At 46.3% G+C, this 23,113-nt stretch overlaps 1 protein-coding gene across 1 annotated transcript in view; it reads left to right on the top strand.

The window, feature by feature from the left end:
• The window catches only part of EMC3 (ER membrane protein complex subunit 3), a 107,655-nt gene extending 84,946 nt beyond the window's left edge, over positions 1-22,709 (top strand). The window contains exon 9 of the mRNA XM_069206786.1: positions 21,309-22,709. Coding sequence (XP_069062887.1) covers positions 21,309-21,443 — 135 coding nt within the window. The 3' untranslated portion in view covers positions 21,444-22,709. The remainder of the gene's footprint in view (positions 1-21,308) is intronic.
• Positions 22,710-23,113: the final 404 nt, after the last annotated feature.

Raw genomic sequence — 23,113 nt, 5'->3', positions numbered from 1 at the left:
GACAACCAATCAGCTGCATTTAAGATATCCTTCAACCTTGCCCCCCAAAGAAGAGGCTTTGGAAGCCATCGCCCCTCTGGCCAAGTTGGCACCAAAAATCGAAATGTCAGTGCCAGTCTCTTGCGTGACAATCTTTACCCATCTAGCAGTAGTTGGAGAAGACACCGGCTTATATGGCTTACAGAGGGAAATCAGAAGTTGGCGTTCCCCTGCAGTGCGGCTCTCTTCCGTCAAACCCTCATAAGCTATAAGGCACCTGACCACACAGTTTAGGATTGGCTTGCAAAGCAGGATACAATACCACTCTGGAATTGGATTTTGTCTATCTGGAAATGTGGAAAGTAACCCCATCCAGAGTAAATACCCAACCTGTATTGTCCTGGGCATGTTCATCAGATGCTTGTTTACATGAAAGTAGACATAGCAGCATGGCTAACTTACCTGATAATTGTTTCCTCGCCAGGTATTTATTACGCGCCCACGAAAGCAATAGGTTAAGAACTTTGTTGACATTCCACAGGACAAAATACCTAGGTTCAGGTGGCTCTTGACCAGCGGATGTTCCCCAACCGGAGAGCCATTAATAGGGCTATGCCTGCCAATATCACTGAACTAAAGGTATTCACAGACCGATAAGCCAACCCACCTGAGACCAACGAGGACAAAAAAATGTAATATGCGGACCACGCTGAACCGCATGGAATCCGTTTTCCTATGAATACACCAATGTAACCATCGCCTCCAAGTGCACCCATACTTCTTACTCGTTCCAATCGCCTAGGCCTTTGACAAAAGATGATTAGCTGTCTTCGAAAGTCCTCTGATCATCCATTGGCTCCTGAAATCCTCCACACTATTAGATGGAGCGACCCGTCTTGGATCAGATGATGAGGATTCCCCGAATTTTCTCTCCAGCGATCCAGCAAGTGGAGTAGACAGATTGGATAGTCCCAAGAAAGTTCCATCATCACTGGAAACCAAACTTGAGACCACAAAAACAGAGTGATGACTACCAGATCTCTGATGTCAGATATGCGCTAGCAACCTCATGATCATTGTGAATGGGGGAAAGGTCTAACATCTCTCCACACTCCAAAGTTGAAGGAACGCATCTGTAGCCACCACTTGCAGATCCGGCTTCCAACTGAAGTATTCTTCCACTTGATGATCCAGGTGGGAAGCACACAGTTCCACTGTGAATGGACCCCAGTGTCTCTGAATCACCTGGAAGACGTCTGAGTGGAGTTTCCAAGCACTGATAACTTGAAAGTGCTATCGGTGCCAGTCGGAAACTTTATTGGTTGTCCCTAGGAGGTACTTGTCTGACACCAATATGTGAGGATCCAAACAGTACTGCCAGAACTCCTTTGCCAGATCTGCTAGCATCCTGGATCATGGACCTCCCAGACAATGGATACAGCAAACTGTTGAGACGTTGTCCATCTTCAGCAGCATGCAGCACTTCGTCTTGTCCTTTGTCCAACAGCAAATCATGAAAGACACCGCCAGCAACTCCAAGCAGTTATGTGCATATTCTGTTCTTCTGATGACCACTTTTCCACAGGTGGCTCCCCAACCTGTCCTGCTGTTGTTGGATTCTATCAACTTATATTGGCTGGAACCGAAGATTGCTCGCCCATTCCAAGCCTCCATGTTGGTGAGCCACCACTGCATCTCCTCCCGAACTTCATCCATCAAGGAAACGGACTCCGAATATCTCAAGCCACGACGTAGATGGAATGCTTTCAATCTTTGAAGCACTCTATAATGAAGAGGGCCTGGGAAGATCGCCTGGACTGACGATCCCAGTAGCCCCACTAAATGAGCCAGCTGCTCGGGACCTTAAGGCCAATATTAGATCTCAGAACCCTCAATCTTTACATCCTGTCAGAACACTTTCACACGGTGACACTACAGGATGTTATCCCACTACTTCAACAACACGATTTCATGGCAACATTAGACCTCAAAGATGCGTATTTCCACATACCCATTCATCCAGCTCACAGAAAATACCTCAGGTTTGTCATTCAAGGAAAGCATTATCACTTCAAAGTGTTACCCTTCGAAATAACGACAGCTCCCAGGGTATTCACAAAATGCCTGGCGGTAGTCGCAGCCTACCTAAGAAGACAGCACATTCATGTCTTTCCATATCTAGACGATTGGCTAATAAAATCAAACAGTCATACACAGTGTCAAAACCATGGGCATTATGTAATACCAACCCTGCCCACCCTAGGGTTCTCCATAAACTACCAAAAGTCACTGCGCAAATTCAACAGTATTTAGGGGCGATAATAAATACTCAAAAGGCGCTTGCAAGCCCAAATCCACAAAGAATACAAGCATTTCACAATATATCAGCACAAATACAGACAGGCCAACATTACACTGTCAAATTCATGATAAATGTGTTGGGCATGATGGCATCCTGTATTGCTATTGTTCCACATACAAAACTAAACATGCGGCCCTTTCAACAGTGCCTTGCACAACAATGGTCAAAGGCACAGGATCAACTTCAAGATCTAGTGTTGATAGACCGCCAAACATACATGTCCCTTTAGTGGTGGAATTCCACAAACCTAAAGAATGGGCGGCCATTTCAAGACCCTGTGCCTCAGACCATATTTAAAACAGATGCATCAATGATTGGCTGGGGAGCTCACCTCAACAATCACAACATTCAAGGACAATGGGAGGCCAAACACAAACAGCTACACATAAATCACTTAGAGTTGGTAGCTGTCTTCCTAGCACTCAAACCTTTTCAGCCTCTTCTCACTCAGAAGAATATCCTTATTTCAATCAGGCAACATGATAACCATGTATTACCTAAACAAGCAAGGAGGGGCACATTTGTCCCAACTCTCCCTCCTAGCCCAAAACTTTTGGAAATGGGCAATCCACAACCAAATTCACCTGGTAGCACAATATTTTCCAGGGATACACAGCCAATTGGCAGATGTTCTCAGCAGAAATCATCAACAAACACACGAGTGGGAGATTCACCCTCAAGTACTTCAAAAATACTTTCAACAATGGGGAACACCAGACATAGATCTGTTCGCCACCAGCGAAAACGCAAAATGCCTAAACTTTGCATCTAGATACCCACATCCCCTATCCAAGGGAAATGCTCTATGGATCAATTGGTCCGGGATATTTGTTTATTCTTTTCCCCCTCTCCAACTCATTCCATTTCTAGTCAACAAACTGCGTCAAAACACGCTCAATCTGATACTCCTAGCGCAAACGTGGGAACGTCAACCGTGGTACACAACACTATTAGACCTGTCAGTAGTACCACACGCCAGACTCCCAAACAGACCAGATCTGTTGACACAAAACAAAGGGCAGATCAGGCATCCAAATCCCAACACACTCAATCTAGCGATTTGGCTCCTGAGGTCATAGAATTTGGGTATCTACAACTACCAACTGAATGTATGGAAGTAATTAAGCAAGCAAGAAAACCCACTACCAGACAGTGCTATGCCAGCAAATGGAAAATATTTGTATATTACTGTCAATCTAAACAAATTGCCCCTCTTTCAGCATCAATACAAAATATTGGATGCTATTTGCTTCATTTGCAAAAATCAAATGTAGCTTTTTCTTCCATAAAAATACATCTCACTGCAATTTTTGCATATTTGCTAAATATACAGCACGGCTCTTTATTTAGATCAAAGCCTTCATGGAAGGGTTACAATGCATCATCCCACCTAGAACATCTCCAGTGCCTTTGTGGAATCGAAACATAGTGCTTACGCAACTTATGGGCCCACACCTCATACTGGTAACCCCATTTCAAAACAAGGTTTAGCAAGATGGATAGCAAAATGCATCCAAACATGTTACCTTAAAGCTAAAAGACAACTCTTAGTTGCACTTCTAGCACATTCCACGGGAAAAAAGGGGCTACAATGGCCTTCTTAGGAATTATACCAATGGCTGAAATATGTAAAGCAGCTACTTGGTCAACACCACATACATTATTGTGTAGATGTTTTAGCAGCGCAGCAGGCCACAGTAGGTCAAGCTGTACTAAGAACATTATTTCAAACAACTTCAACTCCTACAGGCCAACCACCGCTTTTATGGGAGGAATAACTGCTTTCTAGTCTATGCACAGCATGTGTATCTGCAGCTACACATGCCATCGAACGGAATATGTCACTTACCCAGCGTACATCTGTCTGTGGCATGTTCAGTTGCAGATTCACATGCACCCTCCCACCTCCCCGGAAGCCTGTAGCCGTTTAAGTTAAACAAACACTTGTGTGTATATATATATATATATATATATATATATATATATATATATATATATATATATATATGTATGTTCGATGGCATGTGTAGCTGCAGATACACATGCTGTGCACATCCCGCCATCTAGTGTTGGGCTCGGAGTGTTACAAGTTGTTTTTCTTCGAAGAAGTCTTTTCGAGTCACAAGATCGAGGGACTCCTCCCCTTTCGGCTCCATTGCGCATGGGCGTCGACTCCATCTTAGATTGTTTTCTTTCCGCCATCGGGTTCGGACGTGTTCCTCTTCGCTCCGTGTTTCGGTTCGGAAAGTTAGTTAAATCTCGGAAAATTCAACTGTATTGTTTGCGTTCGGTATCGGGTTAGTTACAACAGATCGACACCGAATTTTGAAGAGCTCCGGTGGCCCTTCGGTGTTTTCGATTCCCCGGCGGGGCCTGGTCGGCCCGACCTCGTGCATCTTCAAGGCTAATGGAACGGACCCCATTCCGCTTCTGCACCGAATGTCACAACAAGTATCCTTACACAGATCAGCATCTGGTCTGTAATTTGTGTTTGTCTCCCAAACACAAAGAGTATACCTGTGAGGCCTGTCGAGCGTTTCGGTCGAGGAAAACGCTAAGAGACCGAAGAGCAAGAAGACTACAAATGGCGTTGGCGTCGGCAGGACAACAACACTTGGAAGAAGAAGAAACCTTTTCCATCGCGGATTCGGACTCGGACGAGGTCGATCCCGAACAGACGCCGAGAACCGTGAGTAAGACGTCACTGCCCAAAACTCACGGAAAATTCACTAAAGCCCAGGGGACGCCACTGCCAACAGGCCATGGCTTAACCCGAAAATTAGGTGACCGACCATCGGCACGAAAAAGGGCACGAATGTGTCGAAGTCATCCGACTCCGGTCGAGATACCGGCACAGAACAGACTCGACCCCGGGTCAGAGCAATCTCGACACCGAGAGGGCGGCACCGAAATGAGTCGGCACCGAGAGATCAGTACACCGAAAGGCAAAAAAGTGTCTTCGGAGCCGAAAAAGACGGTCGAAAAGGTTTCCATACCGAAACATCCGGCCTCGGAACCGAAACCAAGTTCCTACACCGAGGAACAGGGCCTGTCCTCACAGATGCAAGGACACAGATTCGGACAGGAGCTAGAGGCAGGGGAGCCAGATTACACTCAAAGGAGGCTCCACATTCAGAAGGACACAGGAAAAATCAGTACTCTCCCTCCAATCCGAATTAAAAGGAAACTTGCCTTCCAAGAGAGACAAGCAACCACAAGCAAAGGTGGCAAAACAAATAACTCCGCCACCATCACCACAACGCTCAGCACAACCATCACCGGTAGCCACTCCACCAATGATGCAGTCTCCAACTCATACAGGAATGAGTCAGGATGATCCTGACGCATGGGATCTTTATGATGCGCCTGTATCAGATAACAGTCCCGACTGTTATCCAGCGAAGTGGTCTCCACCTACTGGTCCTGCCTACACACAGGTGGTGTCCAGAGCAGCTGCGTTTCACATTGTCACCCTGCAGCAGAACCAATAGAAGATGATTTTCTGTTTTATACACTGTCGTCCACACATAGCCAGTACCAGAGTCTCCCTATGTTACCTGGAATGCTGAAACACTCAAAACAAGTGTTTCAGGAGCCTGTGAAAGGCAGGGCCATTACTCCAAGGTTGGAGAAAAAGTACAAACCGCCACCAACAGACCCTGTGTACATCACGCAGCAATTAACACCAGACTCAGTGGTAGTAGGCGCAGCTCGCAAAAGGGCGAACTCACACACCTCGGGAGATGCACCACCACCAGACAAGGAAAGTCGCAAGTTCGACGCAGCGGGTAAAGGGTCGCGGCACAGGCAGCCAACTAATGGCGCATTGCCAACTCACAGGCCTTGCTGGCTAGATATGATAGGGCTCATTGGGACGAAATGCAACATTTCATAGAACACCTACCCAAAGAGTTCCAAAAGAGGGCACAACAAGTGGTGGAAGAAGGCCAGAGTATCTCTAACAATCAGATACGGTCAGCAATGGATGCAGCTGACACAGCTGCTAGGACTGTAAATACAGCAGTCACCATACGGAGACCCGCATGGCTACGCACCTCAGGATTCAAGCCGGAAATTCAACAAGCGGTGCTGAATATGCCTTTTAACGGACAGCTGTTGTTTGGGCCGGAGGTGGACACTGCTATCGAAAAACTTAAAAAGGACACAGATACAGCCAAAGCCATGGGCGCGCTCTACTCCCCACAGAGCAGAGGCACATTTCGTAAGTCACAGTTTAGAGGGGGGTTTCGGGGACAGAGCACAGAACCCTCAACCTCACAAACAAGACCCACTTACCAGAGTCAATATCAGAGGGGAAGTTTTCGGGGACAGTACAGAGGGGGACAATTCCCAAAAAATAGAGGGAAGTTCCAGAGTCCCAAAACACAGCAAAATAAACAGTGACTTCAGCATCACAAATCCTCAACACATAACACCAGTAGAGGAGAGACTAACCAATTTTGACAAAAACTGGGAAGAAATAACAACAGACACGTGGGTCCTAGCCATTATCCAACATGGTTATTGCATAGAATTCCTACAATTCCCTCCAAATGTCCCACCAAAAACACACAACATGTCCAAACAACACATGGATCTATTACAACTGGAGGTCCAAGCGTTGTTGCAAAAAGATGCAATACAGCTAGTACCAATTCATCAGAAAGGAACAGGAGTTTAATCCCTGTACTTTCTCATACCCAAAAAAGACAAAACTCTAAGACCTATCCTGGATCTCAGAACATTAAACATCTACATCAAATCAGATCACTTTCACATGGTGACACTGCAAGATGTGATCCCATTGCTCAAACAACAAGACTACATGACAACACTAGACCTCAAGGATGCGTATTTCCATATACCTATACATCCTTCCCACAGAAAGTACTTAAGGTTTGTAATCCAAGGGGTACATTACCAATTCAAAGTGTTGCCATTCGGAATAACAACAGCGCCAAGAGTTTTTACAAAATGCCTGGCCGTAGTCGCAGCCCATATCAGAAGGCAGCAGATACATGTGTTCCTGTACCTGGACGATTGGTTAATCAAAACCAATACGCAAGAACGGTGTTCACAAAACACAAAGTATGTCATAGAAACTCTTCACAAGCTAGGTTTCTCACTCAACTACAACAAATCACACCTACAGCCGTGTCAAATACAACAGTACTTAGGAGCAACAATCAACACAACAAAAGGGATTGCCACTCCAAGTCCACAAAGGGTACAGGCATTCCAAAACGTAATACAAGCCATGCACCCAAAACAAAAGTTCCAGGTAAAATTAGTGATGAAGCTACTAGGCATGATGTCCTCATGCATAGCTATTGTCCCAAACGCAAGATTACACATGCGGCCCTTACAACAGTGCCTAGCATCACAATGGTCACAAGCACAGGGTCAACTTCAAGATCTAGTGTTGATAGACCGCCAAACATACACCTCGCTTCAATGGTGGAACACTATAAACTTAAACAAAGGGCGGCCTTTTCAAGACCCAGTGCCTCGATACGTAATCACAACGGATGCTTCCATGATAGGGTGGGGAGCACACCTCAACCAACACAGCATCCAAGGACAATGGGACACTCAGCAGAGACAGCTTCATATAAATCACTTAGAACTACTAGCAGTATTTCTAGCGTTGAAAGCATTTCAACCTATAATAACCCACAAACACATTCTTGTCAAAACAGACAACATGACAACAATGTATTATCTGAACAAACAGGGAGGGACACACTCGACACAGTTGTGTCTCTTAGCACAAAAAATATGGCATTGGGCGATTCACAACCACATTCGCCTAATAGCGCAGTTCATACCAGGAATTCAAAACCAGTTAGCCGACAATCTCTCTCTCGGGATCACCAACAGATCCACGAATGGGAAATTCATCCCTAAATACTAAAGACTTACTTCCAAAGATGGGGAACACCGCAAATAGACCTATTTGCAACAAAAGAAAACGCAAAATGCCAAAACTTCGCATCCAGGTACCCACAGGCTCACTCTCAAGGCAATGCGTTATGGATGAGTTGGTCAGGGATATTTGCATATGCTTTTCCCCCTCTCCCACTCCTTCCATATCTAGTAAACAAATTGAGTCAAAACAAACTCAAACTCATACTAATAGCACCAACTTGGGCAAGACAACCTTGGTACACAACACTACTAGACCTCTCAGTAGTGCCTCATATCAAACTGCCAAACAGACCAGATCTGTTAACTCAACACAAACAACAGATCAGACACCCGAAACCAACATCGCTGAATCTAGCAATTTGGCTCCTGAAATCTTAGAATTCTGACACCTAGACCTTACACAAGAATGTATGGAGGTCATAAAACAAGCTAGAAAACCAACCACAAGACATTGCTACGCAAATAAGTGGAAAATATTTGTTTATTACTGCCATAATAATCAAATTCAACCATTACACGCATCTGCTAAAAACATCGTAAGCTACCTACTACACTTACAAAAGTCAAAGTTAGCTTTTTCATCCATTAAAATAGATCTCACTGCAATTTCAGCTTATCTGCAAATTACGCACTCAACTTCATTGTTCAGAATCCCAGTCATAAAAGCATTTATGGAGGGTCTGAAAAGAATTATCCCACCAAGAACACCACCAGTTCCTTCGTGGAACCTCAACATTGTATTAACACGACTCATGGGTCCACCTTTTGAACCCATGCACTCATGTGAGATACAATACTTAACATGGAAAGTAGCATTTCTAATAGCTATCACATCTCTCAGAAGAGTAAGTGAAATACAAGCCTTTACCATACAAGAACCCTTTATTCAAATACACCAGCATAAAGTAGTTCTACGAACAAATCCTAAATTCTTACCTAAGGTCATATCACCGTTCCACTTAAATCAAACAGTGGAACTCCCAGTGTTCTTTCCAGAACCAGATTCTGTAGCTGAGAGAGCATTACATACATTAGACATCAAGAGGGCACTAATGTACTACATTGATAGAACAAAACAAATTTGCAAAACAAAACAATTGTTTGTTGCTTTCCAAAAACCTTGTACAGGGAATCCAATATCCAAACAAGGCATCGCCAGATGGATAGTTAAATGTATTCAAACCTGTTATATAAAAGCAAAAAGAGAACTGCCTATTACACCAAAGGCACACTCAACTAGAAAGAAAGGTGCTACCATGGCCTTTCTAGGAAACATACCAATGACTGAAATCTGTAAGGCAGCCACATGTTCTACGCCTCATACATTTACCAAGCATTACTGCGTGGATGTGTTAACAACACAGCAAGCCACAGTAGGACAAGCAGTATTACGGACTTTATTTCAAACAACTTCAACTCCTACAGGCTGAACCACCGCTTTTGGGGTGATAACTGCTTACTAGTCTATGCACAGCATGTGTATCTGCAGCTACACATGCCATTGAACGGAAAATGTCACTTACCCAGAGTACATCTCTTCGTGGCATGAGATGCTGCAGATTCACATGCGCCCTCCCACCTCCCAGGGAGCCAACCATATACTAAGATAGTAGATTGTGAAGTGAAGTCCCCCACCCAAGGATGTGGAGTAGTTAGAGGGGAGCTGGGAGAACTCTGGACCCCAAGAAGTGAGTACCTAAGTGACCCCCAGCGACCAGGAGAGCAGAGGTAAGTACCTGGGCTTCCCAAGGACTAACAAGAGGACTTAGAAAGAGGAGGATTGCAAGACCAGGACCAGTGCGGTCCAACCGTGGATTCCGACAGAGGAGCACCTGAGAAAGAAGGGTAGAGAGTCCAGTCCACACAGGCGTGTCCAGACTGGGCAGGAGCCACTACCTACCCTTCTATGGTTGAAGAACCAGGTTGACGAAGGATCAGCTGTGGAACCCAGGAGCTGCAGAGAAGTCTTTGGAGCCCTGTACATGATGTCCCACGTCGGTTGCCAGGTCGCAGTTGGTCAGTGGTCAGGAGGACCACCAACAAGCCTTCGCAAATGCAAGTTGGAGCAAAATAAGAGTTGCAGTGTTGAAGAGGACCAGCAAGGTCCTGCGGACTCGATCCTTGGTGGGGAGCCTGGACTGACCTTCTATGCTGGCGGGAGAGCCAGTAAAAGCAGTCACAGCCCCCACAGGCAACTCACTGGAAGCAGGCACAGTAAGTTACTGTGAGGCCCAGTCACAACACCCGAAGAGAAGACCCGCGTCACTGGAGCAGCAGAGGACAAACTGTACTTGCAAGGATGAAGTCCTCAAGGTCAGGGCTACTTTGAGCCTGTAGATCCCTTGGAGCAAGAGTCTCAACAAGCCTTGGATGCTGCAAGAGTCGCAGTGCACGGGGGTACTGTCTTGCAAGGAGAGGCAAGAGCTCCCTGTCTCTCAATGTGGACAGCAGGTAGAGAGGACCAAAGGGACCACACAGACCCACCAGCTGTGTTGGAGATTCTTCCTGGAGTCGGATGGCAGAAGATCCCAGCAGGCAGTCGTCGTTGCCTTAGGTGCTTGCGTATGCAGTGGAGTCTTGCCGACCCCAGAGGATGCACAGCCGTGTAAATGTTGCAGTTGCTGAAAGGAGCCAGAAAAAACAATGTTGCAAGGTGAGGTCAACTCTGAAGTTGCAGGCTTGTTTGGTTCCTGAACACTCCAGTTGCGGTTCCGGTGGCCAGGAGCAGAAGAGGTCATTGCAGAGGAGTCATGGTGGAGTGCACGCCAAATCTGGAGACCCATCCTCAAGGGAGTCCCTAAATAATCCTACCAGGGGGGAATTGGTCACTCTGCAGGGTGACCACCTATCAGAGTGGGTCACTGATGTCAGTCACCTGTCCTGACCACCCAGATACTCCCAGGCGCCTCTACACAGCTTGTTTTCAAGATGACAGAATCAGGTGGCCACCTGGAGGTGCTCTGGGCACCACCCTTGGGGTGGTGATGGACGGGGGAGTTGTCACTCTGCTTTCCTTTGTGTGCTTTCGTGCCAGAGTAGGGACCAGGGGGTCCCTGGACTGGTGCAAACTGGATAATGCAAGAAGGGCACCACATGTGCCCTTCAAATCAAGCCAGTGGTGTGGGGAGGCTACCCCTAACCAGCCATGTAACACACATTTCCAAGGGAGAGGGTGTTACCGCCCTCTCCCATAGGAAATCCTTTGCTCTGCCTTCCCCTGCTTGAGCATGTGAAGCAGCAGGAGGACAGAATCCTGTCTGAGGGGCTGCAGCAGCGTGGGCTGCCCGCAAACCCTGGAAGACTGGCAGCAGCAATACTGGGGGGTCCTCTGAGGAGCCCCCAGAGTGGAGGGAATCATGCCATCAATACTGGCATTAGCACTGGGGTATGATTTTGACATGTTTGATACCAAGCATGCCTAGGTTCGGAGTTAACCATTATGTAGCTGGACCACTGGTAGAGTGACCTATGGCCAGTCTATTCCCCACACTTACGGAGTCCAGTGCATTGGAACTGGAGTTCGTAGGGGCACCTCTGCTCAAGCAGAGGTGCCCTCACACAAAGGCACCTGTTCCGTACCCTCTGGGCAAGGAAGGCCTACAATAGGGGTGACTTACAGTGACCTGGTGCAGTGACCAATAGTGAAAGGGTGCATGCACCTTTTCATACAGGTTGCAGTGACAGGCCTGCAGACATAGTTTGCATGGGCTCCCATGGGTGGCCTAATGCATGCTGCAGCCCATGGGTGACCTCTGGTGTACCAATGCCCTGGGTACCTAAGTGCCATGGTCAAGGGACTTACAGGGGTACACCAGTGTGCCAGTTGTGGGGTGTAAAGGGTACCAAAGCAACCAAATTTGGAGGAGAGAACACAATCACCGGGTTCCTGGATAGCAGGATTCCAGTGAAGACAGTCTAAACACACTGATAAACATGCAGGAAATGGGGGTAACCAGGCCAGAAAGAGTGACTTTCCTACAAGGAGCATTCAGTTTTTGTTGAGCGGCGTTTGGCTGTCAAGATGACATCTACTACCTTCGGAGAAAGGTTGAAGGTGTGCAATTGTTGCATCTCATTCTCCAAGCATAATGGTGGAGATTGAAGGGTCAGGTATAGAACCCTGTCCTGTTTTGCTAATGTAGGCCTTGCCAAAGGGGCAGCCTAATCAGAAGACCTATGCTCAGGAGTTCTGGATACCATACTGTCTGTGCCCAGTCCTGTGCCACCAGGTTGGTTTGGGCCATGTCATGTCTGATCTTCCTGAGAAGTCTGAGCAGGAGTGGTATCAGCGGGATGACATACAGGAGGCTTGAGTTTTACTTGCAGCAGAAAGCATCTTCAAATGAGCAGTACCTTGGAAACTTCCACAAGCAGAAGTGCTGACATTTTGCATTCTCGGCAGTGGTGAAGAAACTGAGCCAAGGTTCTCCCCATTTTCAGAAGAGACCATTTGCCTTCTCTGGATGTGACTGCCACTCGTAATCCGCTAGGTGCTGATGGCTTAATATACCTACCCTGGCAATCGGTGATCTTGCCAGGTGGTTCACCAGCAGGAAGATCCCTCTGGTGGTCCAGCCATTTCCAGAGACACAGAGCCTCCTGGCACAGGATCTGTGGCCCAACCCAGGCCTGTTTGTTGCAGTGCCACCTGGTGGTGTTGTTTGTGAGCACCAGTATCAGCCTCCCCTTAATGAATGGAAGGAAGGCTTTCATTGCCAAGAGGATGGTCCTTCACTCCTGAAGGTTGACATGGAGCACGGACTCTACTGGAGACCAGAAGCCTCTGATCTTTACATCTCGCAGATGGTCACCCCAACCTAGAAGTGATGCATCAATCACCACTGTGAGCTCTGGGTGGGAAGTGGGGCCTGCAGCTAACCCAGAGGTGGTCCAGCAACTACCACTGTAGATGTTTTGCAGTCTCCTCCAAAATCTGAACATGGTCAGAGAGGTTGCCTTGATGTTCGGCCCACTGAGACTTCAGATCCCACAGCAGTGCCCGCATATGCTCAACCAGCAGGATGCAGGAGACCATCAGTCCCAAAAAATTCAGAGTTCACCTCACAGAAATCCACAACCGATGCTGAAGGATCGGGATCATAGCTTGAATGTCCTGGACTCTATTTGTTAGGTAAAAGGCACAAAACCAAACCGTGTCCAGAATGGCTCAGATGAAAGATAGCATCTGAGGAGTCAGGTGTGACTTAGGCACGTTTTTAGTGAACCTCAAAGATGACAAGAGGTTCACTGTAGTCTGGAGGTGATTGACGACTGCCTGGGGTGAGCCTGCCTTCAATAGCCAGTCATTGAGGTAGAGGAAGACTTGCACTCTTGACCTCAGAATATGTGCTGCCATCACTGTTGTTTACAGCAAAGGGGTTCTGGTGGGATCAAAACGGAGCACAGCAAACTGAAAATGCTTCTGTCCCACCACGAATGGAAGGTAACACCGATTGATCTGCAGGATGGGTACATTGGCTGACCCTAAGGTTCTTAGTTACTTTAGGCCAATCTCACTCCTTCCTACAGTTCCAAAACTATTGGAGAAAATTGTAAAGAGGCAGATACTGCATTTTATGGAGTCTAATCATCTGCACCATTACTCCCAGTCGAGATTTCCTCCTGGCCACTGCACTGAGGCTGCTCTACTTGTAGTCTCAGAATGCATTAAAGAAAATCTGAATTCAAGTACCCCAGTCATGGTAATGGTGGTTTTGTACCTCGTCTCGGCATTCAGTGTAGTCTCCCACGCCATTTTGCTGGAGAGACTGGAAAAGATCTGCGTGAGAGACCAAGCCCTGTCATGGCTGAAATCGTTTCTCAATGAGCTCTCCCAGGCTGTTTTACTTCCTCTTCTACAAAACCATTAGAGTGGTATAAGGTGTCCCTCCTGGTCGATGTTATGGCCACTAAGAAAGCAGTATTGATCGTTAGCAAACAAAGTGGCGCATATCAGAAAATTCACAACAACTATTAAGTCCCACTGGGGCATGATAAATGGTTTGGTAGGAAGCAAATTGGAGGTCTTTGAGGGTCATAGTCACAACAGGGGACTTGAACAAAGAAGGTCAGTCCCACAACCTCATAAATGCCAAAATGGCTGATAAATACCCCTTAAATATGCCAGAGAAAATCCCTGCTGGGCCAAAGACTGAAAGAATAGCAAAACCTGAGGAAAGGGTGCAGAGAGAGGATCTATATTCTTTGAGTTATTTTTTTTTTGTTAGAGCGCTCTAAACCCGAAGGTATCAAGATGCTAGCAGAAACTCGCTCTGAGGCAGAGGAACACTCATTCATTCATTCAAAGCCACGTTGGGTGAAAAGCTAAGTTTTCAGTAGTTTTTTTAAAGATTTCCACATCTGCAATGTGAGGCAGCACGGTATTCCATAATTTCTCCTCATCTGGCTCTATGAAATCTAGGGACAGTTGCCAGTCTGCGAGAGGAAGATCTGAGAGGTCCTGCTGGTACATACCAATAGAACATGGTATTAACCTGTTCAGTGTTTATAAGATAGAGGGCTTTATGGACCATACACAAGGCTTTGAAAGCAATTCTCTTTCCGATGGGAAGCCAGTGAAAAGCCTGCAGTCCTTCCCTCACTGACACCTGTCTGGGAATATTCAAAATGAGCTAGGCAGCAGGATTTTGGATCACCTGCAGCTTGTTAACACCACTCTTATCCATATTAAGATAGGATTAATTACAATAATCTAATCGAGAGGTGATGAGAGCAGTGACAACAGCCTGCCGTAGTTCATTAGGGATGAAAAGGAAAATCTTCTGATGATAAAAAACAGGTGATGGGCATGTGACTAGTTTAGGTATTAAAGTTCATAGAATTATCAACTAAGATACTTCGGTTTTTGGCAGATTCCACAGGGTCGGGAGAGACCTACACTCCTCTGGCAACCAGATATTAGACCATATTGAATTCTGGGCACCAAAGACTAGCACCTCTGTCTTTCCAGCATTGAGTTTAAGCACATTGCTGCTCATCTATTTCTCAATGCTGGACATGTATTGCCTAAAGGACTGGGCGACAGGGGTCACATCATTGGAGATCGTCACGAGTATTTGAGTGTCTTAAGCATATGATTGAACCTCGAAGCCTAAAGACTGGACCAGGGCTGCCAAAGGCACCACATAGATGTCAAAAAGAGTCAGACTCAATGCAGAGCCCTGGGGGACACCACAAGGAAGACTGAAGGCTTCAGCCTTGAAGTCCCCACAATTGACTACCTGGGTTCTGTCAGTGAGGAAAGTAGTAAACTGAGAGCAAGGCCACCAACCACAGTCATTGAGATATCTGAGCAGGCCATACCGTATCAAATGAAGCAGACAAATCAAGTAAAAGGATAGCCACCACTCTCAATCAACATGGCGATGGAAATTGTTCGTTACTTGGATTCACACCATGCCACAAATTCCCAACTCCAGGCGTAGACTGTCTTGATAGTGGGGCGCCTGGCTGCCGGAATAACATTGCAGACTTTGAGAGAAAGGTTGAAAACTGTCACTGCTCAATTACCAGGCAGGAAGACAAGGGTGCGCAGGTTCGGGTGCAGGATCCTTCTCTATTGCTGCAGTAGAAGATCCTCCTAAAGAGGCAGTCTGACTGGAGGATCAATGCTCATTCTCAGTAGCTCAGGATCCAGACTCTCCATGATCAATCCGGAGCCACAAGAATGGCTTGAGCCTGGCTGTTCCTGGTCTTTTTGAGAACTCTGGGCAGGAGTAGTATTTGCGGTACGGCATACAGGAGGACGGAGTCCCACTCAAAACAAAAAAGCGTCTATGAGCGAGAGTCAACTTGGAAACTTGAGTTTGGCTGCCCTGGCATTCAGAGAGCCCACCAGGTGTTGAACCACCAGGGGAATGCCCTGTCAGAACTGTGATAGCCAGTACACACACACACACACACACACAAGGTATAAACACAAAAGGCTGTTCAAATACCTGCAGTGGAAACACCATTGTCCTAATTTCAGGCAGATTTTGCCCTTACTGATCAAATTAATGCAACGCCCCAAAGCAGTACTTCCAAGATGGTAGCTTCCAAGAAATTGCTGCTCGAAGTCGCATGTCTAGATTTCTAGCTCAAGAGCAGTGTTCGGCGTTATCAAGAGTGCGCCGAGAGCGCAACACGCACTTCAACTCTTTTTCTGAGAGAATTAGTAGCATCTCCTATTGTGCAGAAGTACCTGAGAGGCTTTTCATGCCAAAAAGGAAGTGTCTCTGCAGCACGCTTGACTCTACGCGTTGGTCAAGTAGTGTTTAATATCAAGAAGAACTGTGAGTAAGAGATTAGTGTTCAAGAAGACTCATTATTATACATTCTTGAACTCTGAAGTGAGGTGAAAGAGAGTTCTTGGTTCAACAAAAGACTAAGATAATGTGTTGAAATTGAAGATATTATCCTGAACTTTTAGTTGTGAAAGGATTTCCATAGAAGTTTGGAAGAACACTAAAAGTATTACAAGACTTAAGGAAACAGTTAATTATTGAGCCAAATAAAACTACTGGAAGTTATCAAACATCGAAATATAAACAAGACAAAGACACAAAAGATTACATAAGGAAGAGTGCAAGAAAGTTACGATTCATTCTAATTTCCTTCCTTCTATGTACCCAAATTACAAGAGCAAAGAGGTAAATTAATCATAGAGAGCAGCTTTCCCTCTGAGACAAAAAAGTAATCAGAAACTCAAAGGGAGTACGGTACACAGGGCGTCAGAGTTATAAAACAAGCAAGAACTGTAGAGTATCGCATGTTTCTCATATTTTGGTAACCAGTGCTGCAAGATATTCACATATTCACTCTTTAAAAAGAAACGAAACAAATTACAAGTTAGATGGTGTAGAGTGAAAAAGTGGCACACCGTCCGGTGCTCAAGAAGATAGGCGGAAACTGCACTGAGTCCAGAACAGCTTAGATGAAAGGGAGCTTCTGAAAAGGAGGTGTAACTTCAATATGCTGATAGTGAACCCTTGTGAGTGCAGGAGGTCCACTGTAGACAGGAGGTGAGAGACGACTGCCTTGGGTGAGCCCGCATTCAACACACAATCGTTGAGGTAGGGGAATACTGGAACCCCTGACCTCCACCAATGTGCTGCCACCACTGCCATCACTCTGGTGAACACCGAGTGGTGCTGGTAAGGCCAAAGGGGAGCACCGCAAACTGAAAGTGCTTTTGACCTACCATGAACCGCAGGTAACACTTTTGGGCATGCATGACCGGGGTGTAGAATTAAGCATCTTGCAAGTCCACTGCTACCCTACAGGGTCCAGAGCAGACAGGACTTGAGCTAATATAAGCATTATGAACTTCTTTTTTTTCAGGAAGAAGTTGAGAAGGCGCCGATTTAGGATAGGACTATGGCCTCCATCCTTCTTGGGCACCAGAAAGTAGTGGGAATAGCAAACACAACGTACTTCTGATGCAGGCACTCTCTCAATTGCCCCTTTGGCCAAGAGAGCCAACATGTCCTGATGTAGCAAGGAGAGATGGTCCTCGGTCAGCCAGTTGTAAGTCGATGGCATGGGTGGAGGGATGCCCAGAAAGTGGATGGTGTAGCCCCTTTGGACTACCTGCAACTCCCACTTTTCGGATGTGATTGATGGCCAGTGGTGCTGATGTATCCTACCTCCCGCTGGATGCTTGTGGTGGTATGCTAGCAGACTAAAGGGGTTTGGAGGCTGCGTTTGCTGGGGGAGTGGTGCACTGGCCCGACTTCTGGCACCATGTGGTCTGTCTTGGGTCACAAAAAGGTTGGGAAGCCTGTTGTACTTGTTGGCTTAGAGGGAAAGAACGCAGCTGGAAGCCCCTTCTATAACCATGAAAGAGGATTGGGGGGGCATGGATGGGCCCAAGGACCTAACCATAGCTCTGCTGTTGCTAAAGTGCTGCAGCGCTGAGTCCGCCTTCTCACCAAAAAGACGAGAGCCATCAGACAACATGTCTATGGGAGAGGGTTGGAAATCCCCCGAAAAGCTAGTGGTTCTCAGCCAGGTCGAATGGCCACCAATGATGAAATCACTCTCCCCAGTGAATCTGTCGTGTCCAGTCCACATCTGATGGTGAACTTTGCTGCATCCCTCCCGTCAGCAATAGCTTGGGAGAGTATGGGCTGGTCTTCCTCCGAGACCATAGGCAGCACTTGTGCAACCAAATCCCAGATCATACAAGTGCATTGGCCAAACAGGCATATGGTGTTCACCGACTGCAGTACTAGGCTGGCAGAAGAGAACATCCTCTTGCCAAAGGTGTCCAAGCCTGTTGGATTTCCTATCCGGTGGAGTGGTGGTAGTGAACGTGCCAGGGTTGACTCAGGAAAGTGCAGCCTTGAACTACCAGGCTCTCCGGGATGGGGTGCTGGTTGAGGAAACTGGGGTCCCCAGGAGTTGGCCAGTGGCGGTGAGCAGTTGCTCAGGAGCCCCTGTGCTGGGTGTGAACCAGGCCCCAAGGAGGACATATGTAACGGCTTCATTAAATGGGAGTAAAGGTTTGGTGGGGGCAACTCCCGGCTGGAGCTCCTCCAAGACGTTTGTCTTGATTGCCACTTAAGATACTGTGAGGTCCAGGACCTCTGCTGCCCTCTGCACCGCCACTGCAAATGAGGCAACCTCCTCTATAGCCACGTTAGATGGAGAGTGCGAGCCAGTGTCTGGTTAGGAGTCCAAACCACTGGCATCCACTAGTTCCTCTAATCAGTTGTGTATGCAATCTAGAGGATGCTGGTATCCATAAGGTATCGTATAACCTCCAGGCTTGTCAAATGAAAAAGGTATGAGGTCCAACTCTGAGACTATGGTCCAGGTCAGCATTGGACAATGCCCATATGGCTTTGTGTTGGAGTTGGGTATAATGATGGGAATGGTGGTGCTGTGGAGCATCTATGATGTCGGGAACATCTGTACTGGAACGGCTGCAAAGCAAGGTCGTGGTCTTTCTGGCGGTGCCTTACTGGATCCAAGTGGTTTGACTGCTGTGAGTGCTAACCCGCCAGCAAGCTAGTGCAATTTCCACCTCCCTCCTCAACCTGCACACACCCTCCAGCCCCGCACCCATGGGGCCCAAAGGCACGCCAGAGGGGACAGTCTGCCCAAACATGAGGTGCAGGGCCTCCTAGAGCTCTTTTGTTCAGGTGGCATTGTTAAAGCTCTGGGAAAATCAGGGAGGAGCAGAGGTGACCCTGGCGCGGGCTCTACAGAGGGGCAAAGCCTGGAGTTCCAACGCTCTCGCACCTCAGCCGAGGACATGGACGGGCGCAGAGATGTGAAAGTCATCTTCGACTTCTTCTGGCAATGGGATGTATGCAATGACTTATATCGGGACGATGACTGTTGAGAATAGTCCTGCGAGCCGGGACCTTCCACGCGACTGGGATTGAGCCTTTGGGTGAATGGTGTGACAGTCCTTGCAGGTCTTGGAGTCGTACTCCTGCTTCAAGCACCAAAGACAAACCATAGACATCTTCCTGTGCAGACCATATGGCTTGCAACATACTGGTTTCTTAGGGGATGTCCCTAGCATACCACAAGACGAAATAAAAAAAAATAAAAAAAATAAGTGTTGACACAAAGTTGAGAAAAAGATTAGTCAAAAATTGACTGCTGGTAGCTCTTTATGGGTCTAGGCTAGCTGGCCCAGAAAAAAAAGATCTGATGTCAGCGCGCTGGGGTAGCGCCTATATAGGCACCGTGCATGTCAGTTCCCACATGAATGATGCCAGCGCAGAGCTAAATGAGGCCACTTACTGGGACGCAGGGTTACTGCTTGAAAATTTCTGAATCCAGTCTGACGCTTGGGGAATATTATAAGGTGAGGAATCTGCAGCTAGAAGTGTCTCAGATGTCAGCGCACAGGAGTGGCATCTATATGGGCCCTGTATGTCATTTCCAGTGTGGAACAGCATCAGTATGGAGCGACCTACTGGTTCGCAAAGGTACTGCTAATACGTTTTAAGTAAACTATGCTGTTATGGAGTGCAGGCGCACATTGAGCGTGCACCTCTATTGTTAAGCAGCCAGCATAACTTAGGCTGGTGATGTCATCTATTGTTCTTTTACTGCACTTAGGAGGGTCATGGTTACAGAAAAGATGGATGTAAGCCTTTCAATCACAGTTGCAGCCGTTCCAGTACACAGTTGTCTGTCCACTCAAATCAGCATGCCTGCTTTGGGAGGGAACCTGCTCCTCATCCAACAAGGGTTCTGTCAATTTGGCGATGGCCTCTCCGTTCTCCCTCACATTTTGGGAAGACGATATAGACAGCCGTAGTATGGTAATCAGTGTTTTGAGGATGATACTTAATCTTAACCATGCCTCTGCTTCCAGTCTGTCAAACTTTCCATATGGCCTCATAAATAGTTGGAATTATTGCACTGCATTTCTGCTTAGTTTGGAGCACTTCCCTATTCTTTGGGTTGTTTTCTTTTTTTGTCTTTTCCACCTCTGAGATTCAGAAGTCCAATGCTTGTCTCTTGATCAACAATCCTGTACCTTCCGTAGCTCCTTCTGCAGCAACCTTAGATCATACTGTATACCGGTGCCTTCTCAGGATTGGTGAGCAGTGGTGTTAAAGCCTGATATTTACTGGTTGAGACTTTTTACATTGTATTCAATGCATTTTTCTGCTTCCATTATTAAGGCCCCAGCAGGGCTCACATTTGCAGGTGGCACTAGATGCTGCTGCTTCAGAGGTGAAAATTCTACGTCAATATCTGCTCCTGTGCTGCTGCATTGGTCTTTTTAGTGATGGAGACGGTGTACCAAGGCCTTCGGTCTGGTTTGCTATATTGTACTACAGTAGCTATCTAAGCAGATGCATAATTCCTGTGTGCTAAATCTTGAAGCTCTGAATAGAAAGTCTATTGCAGCATGTTTTGTTAGGAAAAACACCTCAAACATAAACATTTATTACAGGAACACAGTCAAGAAATATGTACATTTGATGTACCTGCTGTGTATGGAAGTTGTTTCAAATTTGTTTATTAGATGATGATTTAGCTCTTTGTATTCTCCCTTCTTTTGCAGACTGAATGGGAAGCGCTGGAGCTGACGGACCATCAGTGGGCCCTAGAGGACGTGGAAGAAGAACTCATGGCTCATGGCAAAGATCTTAATTTTGAAGGAATGTTCAAAAAGGAGATTCAGACTACCATGTTCTGAAAGAGGCACAGGAGATGGAGTGCTCCTGACCTAAGTTTTTCATTAGCTTTCACATTGCCAGTGTGTTTATACAAATAAGCTGTCACTGCACACACCTGTGCTATTCAGAGATTGCCTAGATTAGTTTCGCAACCCAGTTTTGAGACCAAGTTTGAAAATAATGACCGTCAGACGGGGAGTCAGTACTACTCATCTGTATTCTGTACACAACATAAGGTTTTAAATATGTATGATCAAAACAGTAAAAAAGGACACAGCCCTTTTTGCAGTTTCGGTTAGCGATTCTCCCAACCAATGAAATGGCAGCTTTAACAATAAATATTACATTCAGTGATAATGGAAAAAATATATTTCACAATTTTTTATATTGAATTGGTTATTTACATTCGGATTAGTACAAACTAAATGAGGTGTAGACACAGTATGTGCTTCTAGCTGGGAATTTGTCACCTCTGCTGTACCATCTTATTAGATTTTATACTGCTGATCTGCATGTCAATGGCCTGCCCAGACTACACATTGTGTACTGCCTTTTCCTAGGGTGTCTAGTCCAAAGAAGAGGTTCCATATTTCCTTTTCATTTCAGTCTTGTTGATTCCTGTCACAGAAAAGTACCACTTTTTACCATCTACAACGAGTATTTTCCCTTTGTTGAGTTGTGTTGTTGGGAGAGGCATCCTTCCTATTACTTGTAAAGAGTGGAACAAGTCTAAATGCACATTCCCTTCTTTACTAACCATTTCCACCCTGCCGAAATGCAGAAAAAGATGTGGTCAACCTCCCCTAAGATTGAGGGCCTCATTTACAAGAAACTGCTGCATTGTCATTGAGGCGTCAGATTTCTTGTGTCTGCAGCATATCCCCTAACGACGCCATGGATGTGCTGTATTTACAATACAGCGCCCCATAGCGCACCTTTTACTAACGCAGTATAAATTCTGATGCATTAGTTGGCACTAAAGTGACGCATTGCCGAAGTTGCATCGTTAAACTGACACAACTCCAGCAATGCAAGGAGAGTCCCATTGAAAAAGCTCTGCGTCAATTTTATGCCTAGTCTGAGAAGGCAGCAGCAACACAAGGGGCCTGTAAATGAAGCCCTGAGTCTTTTTACAGTATGCCATGGCTGTATGTATTTATTTATTTATTTGTTATTTTATACTGTTTGTTTTACCACATCTGTTTTATTTTTGACAACTGTTCTGCTTGCAAATATTAAGCACTTGTATTCCTTTTTTAATCCCAAATAAAATCTGAAACAAGTTATTCTTGTACTTGTATGCCTTTTAGTTCTCACCTGCGGACAACGTATGTGTGCTGTGACTTACAAAGAGTATTGCTTAGAAAAAGGGCTTGGAGCCCGCCCGTTGCTTACCATTTGTTGGCTTCATGATCACTCTTGTTTGCTGCTTCCTAATTGGCCAGCACACACCAGGCGTCAATTACTGTTTCTTCTTTGGAGCATGGACCAAGCACAGATTGTATCTTCTAAATTAGTGCCCATCCGCTGCTCGTGCTGTTATTGGGGTACTATTTCTTTTTTCCAGGGTTTCTTTCCAGTTGCCACTTAGCAAATCCCCCAAACCCATCATCTTTGCTTGCCCAGGCAGCTATGCTGGTTATGTTTAGTAGACTTCACTTGGCCTCTGCACTTACTGGTGTTCAAGTAC

The sequence above is a fragment of the Pleurodeles waltl genome, chromosome 9 (genome assembly GCF_031143425.1).
Source record: "Pleurodeles waltl isolate 20211129_DDA chromosome 9, aPleWal1.hap1.20221129, whole genome shotgun sequence".
Taxonomy (NCBI): Eukaryota; Metazoa; Chordata; class Amphibia; order Caudata; family Salamandridae; genus Pleurodeles; species Pleurodeles waltl.
The sequence above is the reverse complement of the archived record's forward strand: the minus strand, read 5'-3'. Positions and strand labels throughout refer to the sequence as shown.